The sequence below is a fragment of the Leptopilina boulardi genome, unplaced genomic scaffold, assembly GCF_019393585.1.
Source record: "Leptopilina boulardi isolate dan_hultmark-lab unplaced genomic scaffold, ZJU_Lbou_2.1 LbouV2_285, whole genome shotgun sequence".
NCBI classification, from domain to species: Eukaryota; Metazoa; Arthropoda; class Insecta; order Hymenoptera; family Figitidae; genus Leptopilina; species Leptopilina boulardi.
In genome coordinates, this window is record NW_026137846.1 from 1 (window position 1) to 14,037 (window position 14,037).

Here is a 14,037-nt window from a genome sequence, read left to right on the forward strand (position 1 = left end):
TACTACTTCGTGGATGCGGCTACAATGTCGAAAACCTGGTTTTCTACAGTATTATACGTATAATACGTCATTTATGTATTATACGTAGAATACCTCCAGAAAAGCACTTTTGCCCATCTCTGCCTATTGGACTTCACCATGACTTCACTCTTATCATGTTTAGTTCTGTGGTTGGCTGACAGGGCATACCGGACAATCTCTATTAAATTGTCAAATATAAATTGAACAATATCTGATTGTAATAATGTCTAAATTTGATAAATGACAATCATGTTATGTCAGTCGGGTAAAATTAATTGCAATAATTAGACAAGTTTATTGTGTCAGCACATAATAAAATATGCATATAAAAAAATTTTCCAGTTAAATTCGATAACACAAGTGGATAGGTATTGAAAAACAGAAAAACAATGACTAACTGTTCAGATTAAAAACACCATTGTGTAGGTGAATTAATACATTTTCTGCGAATTTTTGTCTTCAAGATTAATATGTTATTCTTTAGCAGATTTCAATTTTATGTATAGATATTTTGTTACTTGGTGACATTCTATTATTTCTAATTGTTTACAGTAAAAAAACAACTGGACTGTAAGTAAGTAAACACTGTGCAAAATGCCTGGATTAATCACAGTCAGCGATTTCGTAGAAGAATCCAGAGAGGATTATAACTCTCCTACAACCTCAACTTTCGTGTCCAGAATGCCACAATGTAGACAAACTATTACTGCACTTGAAGAGGTTCGTATCTTCTATTTAAAATCGTGAATGTATAGTTAGTCTAAATGTTTTCTGATTTCTTTCCTTTTAACACTTATGAGACACAAATTTATCAACCAAAAATGCATTATAGTTTCAAGTTTAAAAATACCGCTAATTGAAAAATGATAAAAAAAAGCCATTGTTGAAATTTAATTAGCATTCCTGACTTTTCCCTTTTTTAAAAGGGAGGAGAGGTTAAAAATATTAATCAAAATATTTTTATACATTTTCTAAAACTTTCACATTTTTTGTGCAAAAAATATTTATAACATTTTATTCTGCTATTAAAACTACCATGTAAAGTAAAAATATATGTAAGTTACATTTCGGTTGTACGAAGAAAATCAAGAACTTTTTATACCTAGTACGTCAATATAAAATACAAATTTTAATAATGTAAGCAAACTTTGTAAGTAAAAGTGATGTTCAATATTTTATTTAGTCCATTCGACTTTCGTTTCGTTTACCAAACCGCATTAAAGTACATTCTATTTTCGTTTCGTTACAAATGTCGAAACGGAATCAAATTTGACATTCGTGATATAAATAAACCATATTACCGATCACACATAATAGAATTTAATAAATTTCATATTTCCTTATGAATGAAAATTAAATTCTTTATCAATTTATCAAAATATTTCGAAATACCAAAGAATTGACAAATTGACAGGTACTTATTGCACAATTAATATTAGATAAAATTATTTACTGCTTTAGTTATTAAATTTCCTACATAAATTGACTCTTCTAACCTACATTTATCTTTTAAAATACTTGTTTTCTTCATATTTTGTCGATTTAATAAATATTTTTCGAAGAAACAAATTAATTTTCAAATAATATTCATTCCGCTAGGGTGAATACAAAATTAGAAAGAAATAGTGCGTTATGTATCAAGAAGGCAAAATAAGCAAAAGGCTTGCCTCCAAGATGCACATAATGCTTTATGTAAGAAAACAATTATTACAAGTATTTAGATTGTTTTAAAACAGTGAAATCAGTAATTTAAATCTAAACAGTAAGTAAGTTTAGACAAACTTATTGTCTGTTAGGGTGCTCCTTATTTTCAAAACTTTCGAATTTTTATCATTTATCATATAATATCAAAATTTTGTTCTAAATAGGTATTATGCTTACATTATGTATTATTTATTACATAGTTCTTTAACCTTTATGGGACTGAGGAAAAAACACCTTCTATGTACTGAAAAAAATAGTATTGAACCAAGAAAATTTTACTTGGTTCAAGAAAATCGTGGGACTGAATACGGTCAAATCAATTATGCTACTGTTTCAAGAAAACCATTTACTTGGTGCACATTTCTGAACATTAATATATATATTTTTGAACATAATATTTTTGATTGAATACTTTTTGGTACTTAGGGAAAATAAAATATTGGGTTGTGATAATAACATATTTACTTCTGCCAAATACTAAATTCTTTATTCAAGAACTATGTGTTAATCAAGTTAAAACAAGTATTTACTTATATTAGTATTCGCATTTTCTTGACTCAAGACTATATTAGCGTTGAATTAAATAAAAAATATTTTCAAGGAAACAAAAGAATGATTTCATTCAAGATTATATCACTATTTCAACTGAAAAAATAAATTATGTCATTTAAGGTAATATAATATTATTTCTAGAAATTGAATGTTCTTGAAACAATATAATATGAAAATGCTTCAAGTATATTAAACACTTGGATTGATTAATGTTTAATTTAAACAATATATTTTTTAATCAAGTTGAAACAAGTATCTACTTCTATTAATCTTTCCATTTCCTTGGATCAAGACTATGAGTGTTAGATTAAATAAAAAGTTGTTTTAAAGGAAACAACAAAATGATTTGACTCAAGAAAATAAAATACTCAACGTAAATCACTTGACATGAGAAAATAATATTCTTGACTTAATACTTTTTCGGTTCTTGACGCAAGTAAAACAGTTCGCTTGAAACAGTAAGATGTATTTACTTGTATCTCAAGTAAATGCATTTACTTGATTCAATTAACTTTTTTTTCAGTGTGGACGGACGAGGCACCCGGGTACCTATGTTTAATTTATTGAAGACTTTATATTAAAATGAGCAGTTCAATTAACATTATAAATAATATTAAAACACTTTGTATGGATAAATTTGATATGTCAAAAAAGCTTAGGTCGATACGTTTTTAAAAATTATAGAAAAAAATCAATTTGAAAATGCAAAAGGTACTCGGGTACCTCGTCAGTCCCATAAAGGTTAAAACTTTATTAATGATGATTTTTTAACGCTCTCTGCATTTCACAGGGTTGAGATTGTCATTATTTTAATGCCTGTATTACGCTCGTTATTTAATTTTCGAAATAAGTTAAGTTCTAAATGAATTTTGAGAAAAAATTGAATTTTTGAATGTTTAAACTTGTAAAGACGAAAGATTGTAAATTTTTTATAAATGCAGAGAGAGTTAAAAAATCAACATTAATAAAGTTTTAAAGAACTATGTAATAAATAATACTTAATGTAAGTATAATACAGCCCTACAACGCGCATGGATAGCGCACTGCACACACCGTGCAGGATGGACGATATTGTTGAGTTTCATTGTGGCAACTTTTTGAACATTTTTTATGTTTCTGCTTACCTATACGATGAAAATGATGCTTTGATCTAAATCGTATCTGCTAATTTTTCCGTGATTTATAAGGGGTAAAATTCCTGCAGTGTACTTAGTGAAAAAAAAGTTAATTGTATCGGGCTGTAACTTGCACATAGTTTACCCCTAGGGGTAACCACGAAGTATTGTTAGGTTTTTTCAAAAACTGTAGGAGTGGGAGGAGGTTGAATTTTTTTGAAAAATTTAAACAGTGAATTTTTGAAAACTTATAACTTTTAAACAGAAAGATGAAAAAAATTTGACCTACATGTTTTTGAAAGGTTTTTTCCTGATGTTTCGAATGTTGCAAAAAAAATTTCAAAAAATTCAAAATTTGATCCTTTTTTGAAAAACAAATTTTTTTTGACTTTTTTTTAACTCTTCGTCTGTAAACGTGGGTCATTTGTGTCCCAGCCAAAACTGTTTAGTTTAATATCTTTTAAAAAAGCGATTAGAACCTGCTGCTGTCTTCACCTAAAAAAAGTAACGTAGGAAAGAGTACTAACGCCTAAAGGTGACGATCCTAGTCTTTTATTAGCTACAATAAACTTAAATATTTTCGCTGGGACAGATTTGACCCACATTTACAGGCGGCATGCACACGAATCGCAGCTAAGCACACATTTTTTTTGTTTCATCGTGTTTTTGGCGTAACTAAATTTTTTTTAGTCAGTTTTATAAACATGTATAAACGGCTAAAGCGTTAAGATAATATAATAAGATAAAATAATAATTAGGGTGGTTAAAAAATTTTTTTTTTTTAATGTTTCTGCATGCATGCACAGTGCACGCATGAGATAGTGTGACCGTACCCTCACTGTACAAAAAAAATAAAGGCCCCATCACATGCCAGCGTAAATTTAAAGTAAAAGAGCGTAAAACCAATAGAAACGCTCTATTAGAGTAACACAACAAAAAATTGGAATGAAAATAAGGAATCGAATGGTAGTCAGTCTGAAAATGAGGAAACATGTGATATTACGTTTGATTCAAATTAGAATTTTCAATTTGTTCAATTTTAAGATTTTATATTAGATTACGAGATACTTTTTAACTCAAGTTGAACTAATTTTAAGTTTTGCCAATAAATATTTTACGTTTAGAACTATCAATTAATAAGAGCATAATACTGTTAATTTATTATTATTTATTTTAAAAATTTAAAAATCTACGGAACTGAAATTTTTTTCTTTAACAATTTTAATTAACAAGAGCATAATATATTTTTAATTTATTATTAATATTTATTTAAAAATGTATACAAATAAAAAAATTTTCTTCTTGAGTAACCGTATTAATAAAATTTATCCCAGTTTAAATTTGAATTTCGCGCTGCGTACCATAATGTACCATAATTTTGATAGGTCGAGTCCATAATTTGTTTCATCGCATCTGGCAACACTGCTAAAAATTATGTTAAATAAAATTTAGTTTACAATGAAAGTAACTTAAATACTAATTTGAAAAATGAAAATTCATCTGAAAAGAAATTTTGAAAAATGAAATTCATACAAATGAAAATTCTATCTAATGATTTTATGGGATATTCATGCACCCCGTTTTTTTGAATACTTACAATATTTTCACCTTTAATGGTACGGTCACACTATCTCATGCATGCACTGTGCATGCATGCAGAAACATTTGGCCGGTCACACTTCAACGAAATCTAGTGAATGTTTAGTAACTTTCTAGTAATTTTCCAAAAATTTCGATTGTAACTAGAAAGTTACTAAACATTCACTAGATTTCGTTGAAGTGTGACTGGCCATATGTTTCTGCATGCATGAACAGTGCATGCATGAGATAGTGTGACCGTACCCTAAGTACTTCTTCAAAAAAAATTTTTTTTAAGGGGACACTTGATGGAATGTTTCAGAAAAAATTTAGAGATGTTCATAAAAAAACCCCAAAAAAAAATTTTTTAATTTCAAAAAAATTTTTTTAGGTGTTTTTGAAAAAAAAATTTATATATGGTATTTATATCATATCCAAATTTTATTAAAATCGATCCAGTAGTTTTAGAGAAAAATGAGTTTTTTATTTTTTCTTTCCCTCTCCATAACTACTACAAAAAAGCAAATTAAGGGTTCAAATTTGCAGGATTTCATACTTATTTGGGTAGGAATATATGTGACCGGGTCTGAGAAAACGGTGTTATCGACCAAAAAATCGAATTTTTAATTATGACGGTTTCTTATAGTTTAAGGTCCTAAAAATACAATGCAACTAGTCCCAAATGTTAAAAAAAAATTTTGCATTTGTTTAAATAAATTTTTAAAAAAATTTTATTTCTAACAAATTTTTAAATGGAAATTTGACCTAAATTCTAGAAGATGATCTCCAGTTATAAAATGCCTCAATGTATCAGTCTTGACAGAAAAAATCAATTTATCAGTTTTCCATGACGCCGCCTACTATTTGAATTTTTTCAGTCAATAAATGTAATAAAAAAAATTTGGAAGGTATGTTTTTGAAGGCTTTTTATGCTCTTTTCAATGGTGAATTATGTTTTTAAAAATATTTGAATTGTAACCTTGATTTTCTATAATTAAACATAAATTTGCTATTTTCACAAAATCGGTCCGTTTTTTTTAAACAATTTATCGATAAATTTTCACTCTAAGCGAAGTTAAGCGAAGTTAATCGATTTCTAAGCGAAATCGCTCAAAATACGCTTGAACCAATCCGCCAGGGAAACAATATAAGACTTAACAAAATAAGTATTGTACTGTAATTTTACAATAAAATTATTTTAAAAATTGGAATATTTCATTTAAATTAAAAGCATATGTTACCAGTAAAACCCGAATTGTCTAGGCATATCGAGTTTTGCCTATGAATCACCAGCAAATTTAGGTAATTCCTAAAATCTTAGGAAAAACCTAGTCATTTTCGGGAATTTCCTAGGAATTTCGGGTTTTGCCCAAGGCGATTTAGACAAATTGTAAATTTGATCATACTAAGTCGTGTATCGGTGTAAACAAACAAACAAAATTGAATAAAAGAATTGAAATCGATAAGTATCTATTAATTCCTAATTATTGATCACTTATATTGTTCAGTGTCTATTTCTTTCGTTGGACGCATATTTTTCAAAATGACGTGTGAAAATTTTAAACAGCAGTGGCAAATGGATTTTCATAATGCAATAAGTGATACAAAAATTATAAAATATCTTCCAAAGGAATATAATACCTTACTTCGCCATTGTTGCACTTTGCGATCAACTTCGAAATAACTACTACTTCTAATATATCATATATTTTTTGTCTCTTGTATTGAAAAATTGTTTTTGGTCCACTCAATTTAATTTGCTGTATATCTTTTAAAATTTCGTCTTGCTGACTTCCCGATATAGTTTTATAATTTTTGTATCACTTATTGCGTTATGAAAATCCGTTTGCCACTGCTGTTAAAAATTTCACTCGTCATTTTGAAAAATATACGTACAACGAAAAGTCGAAATAGACACTGAACAAAATAAGTGATCAATAATTAGGAATTAATAGATAATTATCGATTTCAATTCTTTTATTCAATTTTGTTTGTTTGTTTACACCGACACACGACTTAGTATGACCATCTGTAATTGCATCTCCGATTTTTTTTCTTTTAGTACTAACTGAGACTAGCTTCCATGAATTTTTTCAAATTTTTTTAGCAAGCCGTTTTCGAGTTATGGAATTTTGAAAATTGGAGAATTTTTATGACTTTTAATTTTTGAATGCTCATAACTTTTTTTAAAATGCATCAATTTTAAAAGTCTTTTTCTTCAAAATGTTTGTTTTTTAACGTACTTTTCAAAAAAAATCGAAATTTTTTTTAAACGATATTACTATCAAATTTTTGAGTTTTAATGATAAAAAGTCATTTTTCTCATTTGACGTACTGATCGATTTTTTTCAAAATTTTTTCAAAAAAATTACTTCTTTTTACGAAATTTTTAAGCCTAGCCCGATAATGGGCAAACGATTTTCACAATATTTTCAAAAGTTTTGAATTTTTTAAAAATATTTTTGGTTTTTTCATACTATGTACTTTTATGTATTTTGATGCGCTAATTACGAAAATCATAGTAACAATACCCAAAAATTTTATTTTTATGGTGAAAACCATAAAAAAGTCCCAAAATTTATGGTTTTTTTCGTTTATTAGGTAAAATATGGAAAATTAAGAAAAATTCATCAGATATAAAAAATTTATTTTAATAAGATCTATAACTTTTGTTTGACCATTTTTTTTAATTTTGCATATTTTACCTAATAAACGAAAAAATCAATAAATTTTGGGACTTTTTTATGGTTTTCACGATAAAAATCAAATTTTTAGATTTTGCACTATGAATTTCGCAATCAGCGCATTAAAATACATAAAAGTACGTAGTATAAAAAAACCAAAAATTTTTTTTAAAAAAATTCAAAATTCAAAAATTTTTATTGAAAAAATCGTTTGCCCATTATTGGGCTAGGCTTAAAAGTTTCGTAAAAAGTAGTTTTTTTGAAAAAATTTTGAAAAAAAAAAATAAATAATAAATAATAATAATAATAATAATAATAATAATAATATAATAATATAATAATAATAATATAATATAATAATATAATAATATAACACCGTCCGACACAATTTTTGACCCACAAAAAAATTTAACATTTTTGGAAACCAGGACCCAAAAAAAATACCCGTATCTGGCCGTTTTGCTAGATCAAGTCGTTTGTAGTTTTTAGGGGCGAAAACAACCCCTAAATGAGAAGTGACAAGATATCTTTTAAAAATTATTAATATTTTATAAAACTTGGTATCTAGGGGTTTTCGGGGTCACTGATTATTAATCTGATGTCAGATTTTCTAAATTCAAAATGGCGGATCCAATATGTCGATCAAATTTTTAAAAAGTTATTAAATTTTTTATTTTATATCCGCCATTTTGAATTTTGACAATTTAACATCAGATTCGTCATCAGCGACCTAAAAAATCCCTAGATATCAAGGTTTAAAAAAAATTTATTAACTTTTTAAAATTTTGAGAACCATATTGAATCCGCCATTTTGAATTTTGAAAATCTGACATCAGATTAATAATCAGCGACCCCGAAAACCCTGAGATACCAAGTTTTATAAAATATTAATAATTTTTAAAAGATATCTTGTCACTTTTCATTTAGGAGTTGTTTTCACCCTTAAAAACCACAAACGACTTGATATAGCAAAACGGCCAGATACGGGTATTTTTTTTGGGTCCTAGTTTCCTTTACAATCCCGCAGAGAAGTGTCAATTGCATTAATAATATACTGGTTTCATGTCTGAAATTGTTTATATCGAATGTCTGTGGATTCGCTTTGATCCACGATAAGTAATTGAAGGACTGTCGTTTTTTTCTGCATGTAAAGATGTATTCATTGGAAAATAAATCTGACCATGTATTTTAAAACAATAAGGTTCAGGACGTGTATTATTAAAATCAACTAAATTTGCATTAAAATATGCAAATGAATTATTATAATATCGAACACGTTGATAAAAATGATTTGATAGTGCATGAATTTTTATCCTTAGACACTTGTTCTGCTGCAAAATTCTTTGCACCACAATCCGTACATAAAATGTTTAATTTTTCACAATAATACTCCTCGGTAGTAGTATCTGAATCATTATTACACAGATTTAAAATCTGAGAATAATTTCGCTTCCTTTTTTGATAATTGCGTTGATAATCAGCTGTTTTTAAATCATATGACTGTCTTTCTTGAACCGTGACATCAACATTTTTGTTTTGTACTTCACTTCATACAATGGACACATAACTGTCAGTACTTGATGAACTTGAAGGCAAACTTTGAGAAAGAATAACATCAATGTTGAATGATGTTGAAGGCATATTATCTTTTTGGCATGTTTAGATTAGAATTTATAATTTACATTCCATAAAACTTATAACCTGTAATAAATTCTAGAAAATGTAAAGACTCCTTTTTTCCAGCTTATTAACCAATGAATCAAATGCGTTTTATCTAATAAGTATGATATATCATACCTGAAATATTTGCAAGATATTATGTAGCTTATTTGAAGATATAATTTTTAAATAATGTAGAGATATCTTTTAATACGTTTGAATAATATATATTTTAGTTGCCCTGCTAAAAATAAAATCAGAAATCAGTCTCAAAACGTCAGAAATCCTGACGTTTTGAGACTATTTTGATGTTCTGTGATGCTGCTGACTAATTCTGACTTAAATAGTTTTTATGGGCCTGACGTTTTCTAAAAAGTGACGATTTCTCACTACGTTTTATTTTTTTTTGTAAAAAGGGTTCCAAGAGAGGTACCAAGGCCACTCAAACCCACCATATAACTCTATTATATTATATATTCCCTTTTTCCAACAGAAGGGTCCTTTCGAGGGTCCATCAGGTTTTATGACTTTTTAATGCAAAATAAAAAATTATTTAAATTTAAATAAATATTTTTTTAAATGTTATATTTGTAATTTATAGATTTTAACGATTCCAATGATATAAAACATTATGTAAAAACTCTAAAATTACATAATGATTATACAATAAATACTCCATTAATTAAAATTAATTCTCAATAATTTAAAAATATTTGCAAAAAATTTTATATCGTTGTAATTGTATTAACATGTACATTACGAATATAATATTTAAAAATCATTTTTTTCAAATGCAACAATTTTTAATTTTGCAATGAAAAGCCATAAAACCATAAAAGATCCTTCTGGCCTATACTTTTCTTTTTGTCCTTTTCTTACGTACATATAATATATATGGAATCACGTTTGTAAGACAAGGACAGAAAAGGGAAGGCGTCAATGACTACGACTATACTTTTAAAGTCCCTACTTCAAATTTGTATTTATTATTTTACAGTAAGCTAGTTTCCTTACATTTAGTTATAAGAAAGCAACATATGTTGAAAACCTATTCTTACCATTGTGTTAACTCTATATATATATATATATTTGAAAAAAATTAGAAATCGCTGGCTATTTCACATAAAAGTTTATTTTTTTACAACTAGATGAGCAAAAACATTCCGGTCTCTTGTAAAATAGAATATATGAATTGATCGCTCAATCAATCTCTGAGCGAATTTGATCCAGTTTTCACTAAATGTAAATTTGATTTGAACTAAATATTACATCTAATTATAGTGCAGTATGCTAAAAAGAGAAATTAAAATTAGTAATTATTTAGTTGATTTGTGGAAGAATTATGTTAAATTGAATTTTAATAATATAGTAATTAATATATGCATATTAATTAATTCGTATCATTATAATTAATTATAATAGTAATGAATGTGCTAAAACGTGAGCGAAAAACCTGATAAAATTCGCTCAGAGTTTACTTGAGACAATCCGACAGTATCTTATTATTCTAGACTATTTTATTTGTATATTACACATATTCTTTTAAGTTCGAATTCAAATAATATTTACATACGAATTTTTTGTTTAATTAAATATTTGCTGAAGCAAATTTTATTAATTGAATACATTAATATATGATAATTGGACTACAAATGTTTTTTGATCAATATAACAGTATACCTATTTTAACTTTACTGTTAATTTTTAAAAATTATAAAATTTTTTTAAAATAATAATAATAATTATCAACAAAATATGTTGATAAAATTGAAAAAAAGTAATAAGATCTTCTATTTTCATAAAACCGTATTCTATTTTTAAGATCTCAGTTAGGTTAGTTTAGCTCAAGGGTTAGGTATTCGGTTTGCGTTCGTTAGGTTGTGAGTTCGATTCCCTGCGTTTGCGAGATTTTCTTCGATAGGAGTAAATAAATATAATAAATTGTAAAAATAATAATTAAGAATGTGTAACGTAAAGATAAAAAAATGTTGTACGATAATTTATTTTTTTAATGATAAAATATTGATTTTTTTTAATTTTTAAATATTTGTAGTCAGAATTCATGAGAAGTAAGTCAGGAATCTTCAAAACTATTTTATAGAAAGAAATGTCATTTAACATCACAAATAGTCACAGGGTTTAATGATTTATGGTATGGCAAAAAAAAGGGTCTCCGACCCTCATAAAAAATCTGACTACTATTGACGATTCTTTGACTAAACCTCACTTATTGTGGTGTTCTGTGACTGCAATCGTAACAAAAACAGTCTCAAAACGTCAGAGATCCTGACTAATTTTTTGACGTTTTGTGATTTTATTTTTAGCAGGGTGTGTGATATCTGTGTATTTCTATTCCACGTATCAAATTCTTAGATTTGAAATATCTTTTTATTTGATATAAAACAGCTCTGTTTATTATTTAAAAATGTTTTAACACAACACAACAATTACAAACACTTCAAAAAATTACTTTAAAAATTTAAATCTCGGTAGATGGCGTGAAGCGCCATCTATGTTTCGATTAATTTCGGAACTATTTCTTACTATGATGTAGAGGAGAGGTGTAGTCATTGACGAGTCTTTATTTAAACCTTCGAAAGAGAATATATTGTTTAAATAAAAGAATAATAAAATATACAAAAATGAATTATTACATAAAATAATATAAGAACGAAAGAATATATACAAAGCAAATAAAATACTAATCTTTAGAAAATATAACGATGAAAGAACTAGCTATTCTAGAGGAGCATTCGCTGAGCTCCGATCGCGCTTGTCATTATTCCAGAATAAAGCGGATTTAAACATATTTACCACGTTTGCGAAGATGTTGATTAGGACGACGCATATTACTTTCGCGTGGGGTACTTTCTAGAATTTACCCCCTAGACGACGGTATGGACGGATACTAGGGTCGTGCACGCTATGTCGATTATTATTCGTAATCGGGAAGAAGCTAGATATTGGATTCGGTTCCAATATTCATGCCCGACGCGAAGCTAGTGCGAAGTAATATTCACTAGGTGTCTCCTCCACCCGAGAAGCGCCTCGAGATGGGGAATCGACCTAGTGCATCATTTTTGTCAAGAGAGGAGCGACTCTACTCGACAAGGACGGTCCTGGTGGAAGTGAGTGTGTAACCTGGTTGACCAGTCTTCCACGGAAGCGCCCATAGAAAGTCCGGTTCACCAGGAAGAAGGAAGGCGAAGGGTGTTACTGTTCCGCAGAAGCGCCTACAGGAACAAGTACAGCTGCTTCTAGGAAGTAAGGATGGCTCCGGTGTTCAGAGAGACGCACCTCTACTGAGCACCAGGTAGCCAGGAGTGAGTCGCTTCCAATCGTCATAGAAGCACCTCTAGACGAGTCACAAGAAGACTGAGGAAAAGGTGCGAGACGAAAGGAATATCACTAGCAGCTAGGTGACAGCGTGTGGTGGGGGAAGAGAGTGATACTACTACTTATGCTGTCTACTTTCTCTCTTTTCGCCGCGCCACTATACTACGATACTTTATCGTTACACTATTTTACTACTTTTTCAAAGAAAACGAATTTTATAAATATTGTATAACAATTCACTATTTCTTTCTTTACTGTTACAAAACTGTATAAATATTATTTTTTCATGATCTTCCAAATATGTATGATCAAAAATTGTCACAAAGGCGTAAAATCACTAATTGTAAATATGCCTCTTCAAGAAAATATCTATGTAGGTTAACTATCCAACCATCATGAAAAATATATATTAACCAATCGAATTTAATGAAAATATGAAATCAATCAATAAGGAAAGGTATCTACACTTAAAGTTAGCTGCAGTTTACCTATCGTCACTTCTAGCCAATCAGATTTCATGAATTTAATTTTAAGCAAATCAGATTTCATGACCTTGATTTAAACCAATAAGGAAAGGTTTCTACACTTGAAGTTAGTCAATTACACTTCTCGTTTTTAAGATAGGATAAGGAAACGAATGTTTACATTTTTCTTCGTCTAACAACAGAAACTCAATTAATATTAACTAAAAACAGTATATGGCGGCCACCACGACTGTGAGAATTACCTTATGCAATGATTATGCAAATAGTGCTAAATTATGCAATGAAAAAAATTATGCACTGAAAGTATAATAATCATATAGATATTATAAATAGAGTGGTGAAGGTCAGTCATCAAGGGGGGAAACTCGTAAAAAAAAATTTTTTACAAATTTTTTTTGCTTTAAAAATTAGTTTACTATCTGTGGAATATGATCCTACATTACTAATCTATAATTAGATGTATGAATGTCTATAGTAAACATAAGTTTAGCACTTCAGATGCTACCAAAGGCAGTTAATTATGAGCACGAGGTCCCTCTATTCTTTCGGTTTCATTCCAATATAATTTTATTAATTGTCCTTAGCAAGCACCATAACAAGTGATAGTAAATCTAGGTTTTAGTGCAATTTGTTATTTTCGAATACATAACGTCTTCAAGGCAATAGTTAAAACACTACTTTTTTATATCGAAAACTTTCAACGCGTTTTTCCCGAAACGTGTTTTTTCACGCGCCGTGCAATGCAGCTGAGACAATTTTAAAACGATTTTAATGAAACTTACCAGAAATCTTCTTTAACTTACTGGCTATTGCATGACGAGCTGCTCTTTTAAAAAAATTTTTTTTGGAGATTTTTTATAAAAAAAATTTATTTTTTTCAAAATGGTCCTAAATTTTCAAACA

At 28.3% G+C, this 14,037-nt stretch overlaps 1 protein-coding gene across 5 annotated transcripts in view; it reads left to right on the plus strand.

The window, feature by feature from the left end:
* The first annotated feature begins 139 nt into the window (after window positions 1–139).
* The window catches only part of LOC127282164 (arfGAP with SH3 domain, ANK repeat and PH domain-containing protein), a 527,240-nt gene continuing 513,342 nt past the window's right edge, over window positions 140–14,037 (plus strand). For 4 of the 5 annotated variants that reach the window (XR_007843154.1, XR_007843155.1, XM_051306274.1 and 1 more), the window contains exons 1-2: window positions 141–443; window positions 574–741. Coding sequence is in view for 3 of the 5 variants with exons in the window: in XM_051306274.1 (XP_051162231.1) it covers window positions 616–741 (126 nt within the window). In the remaining 2 variants the exon portion in view is untranslated. Of the gene's footprint in view, window positions 448–573; window positions 742–14,037 lie in introns of all 5 variants that reach the window. The other variant, XM_051306275.1, reaches the window with a different exon arrangement.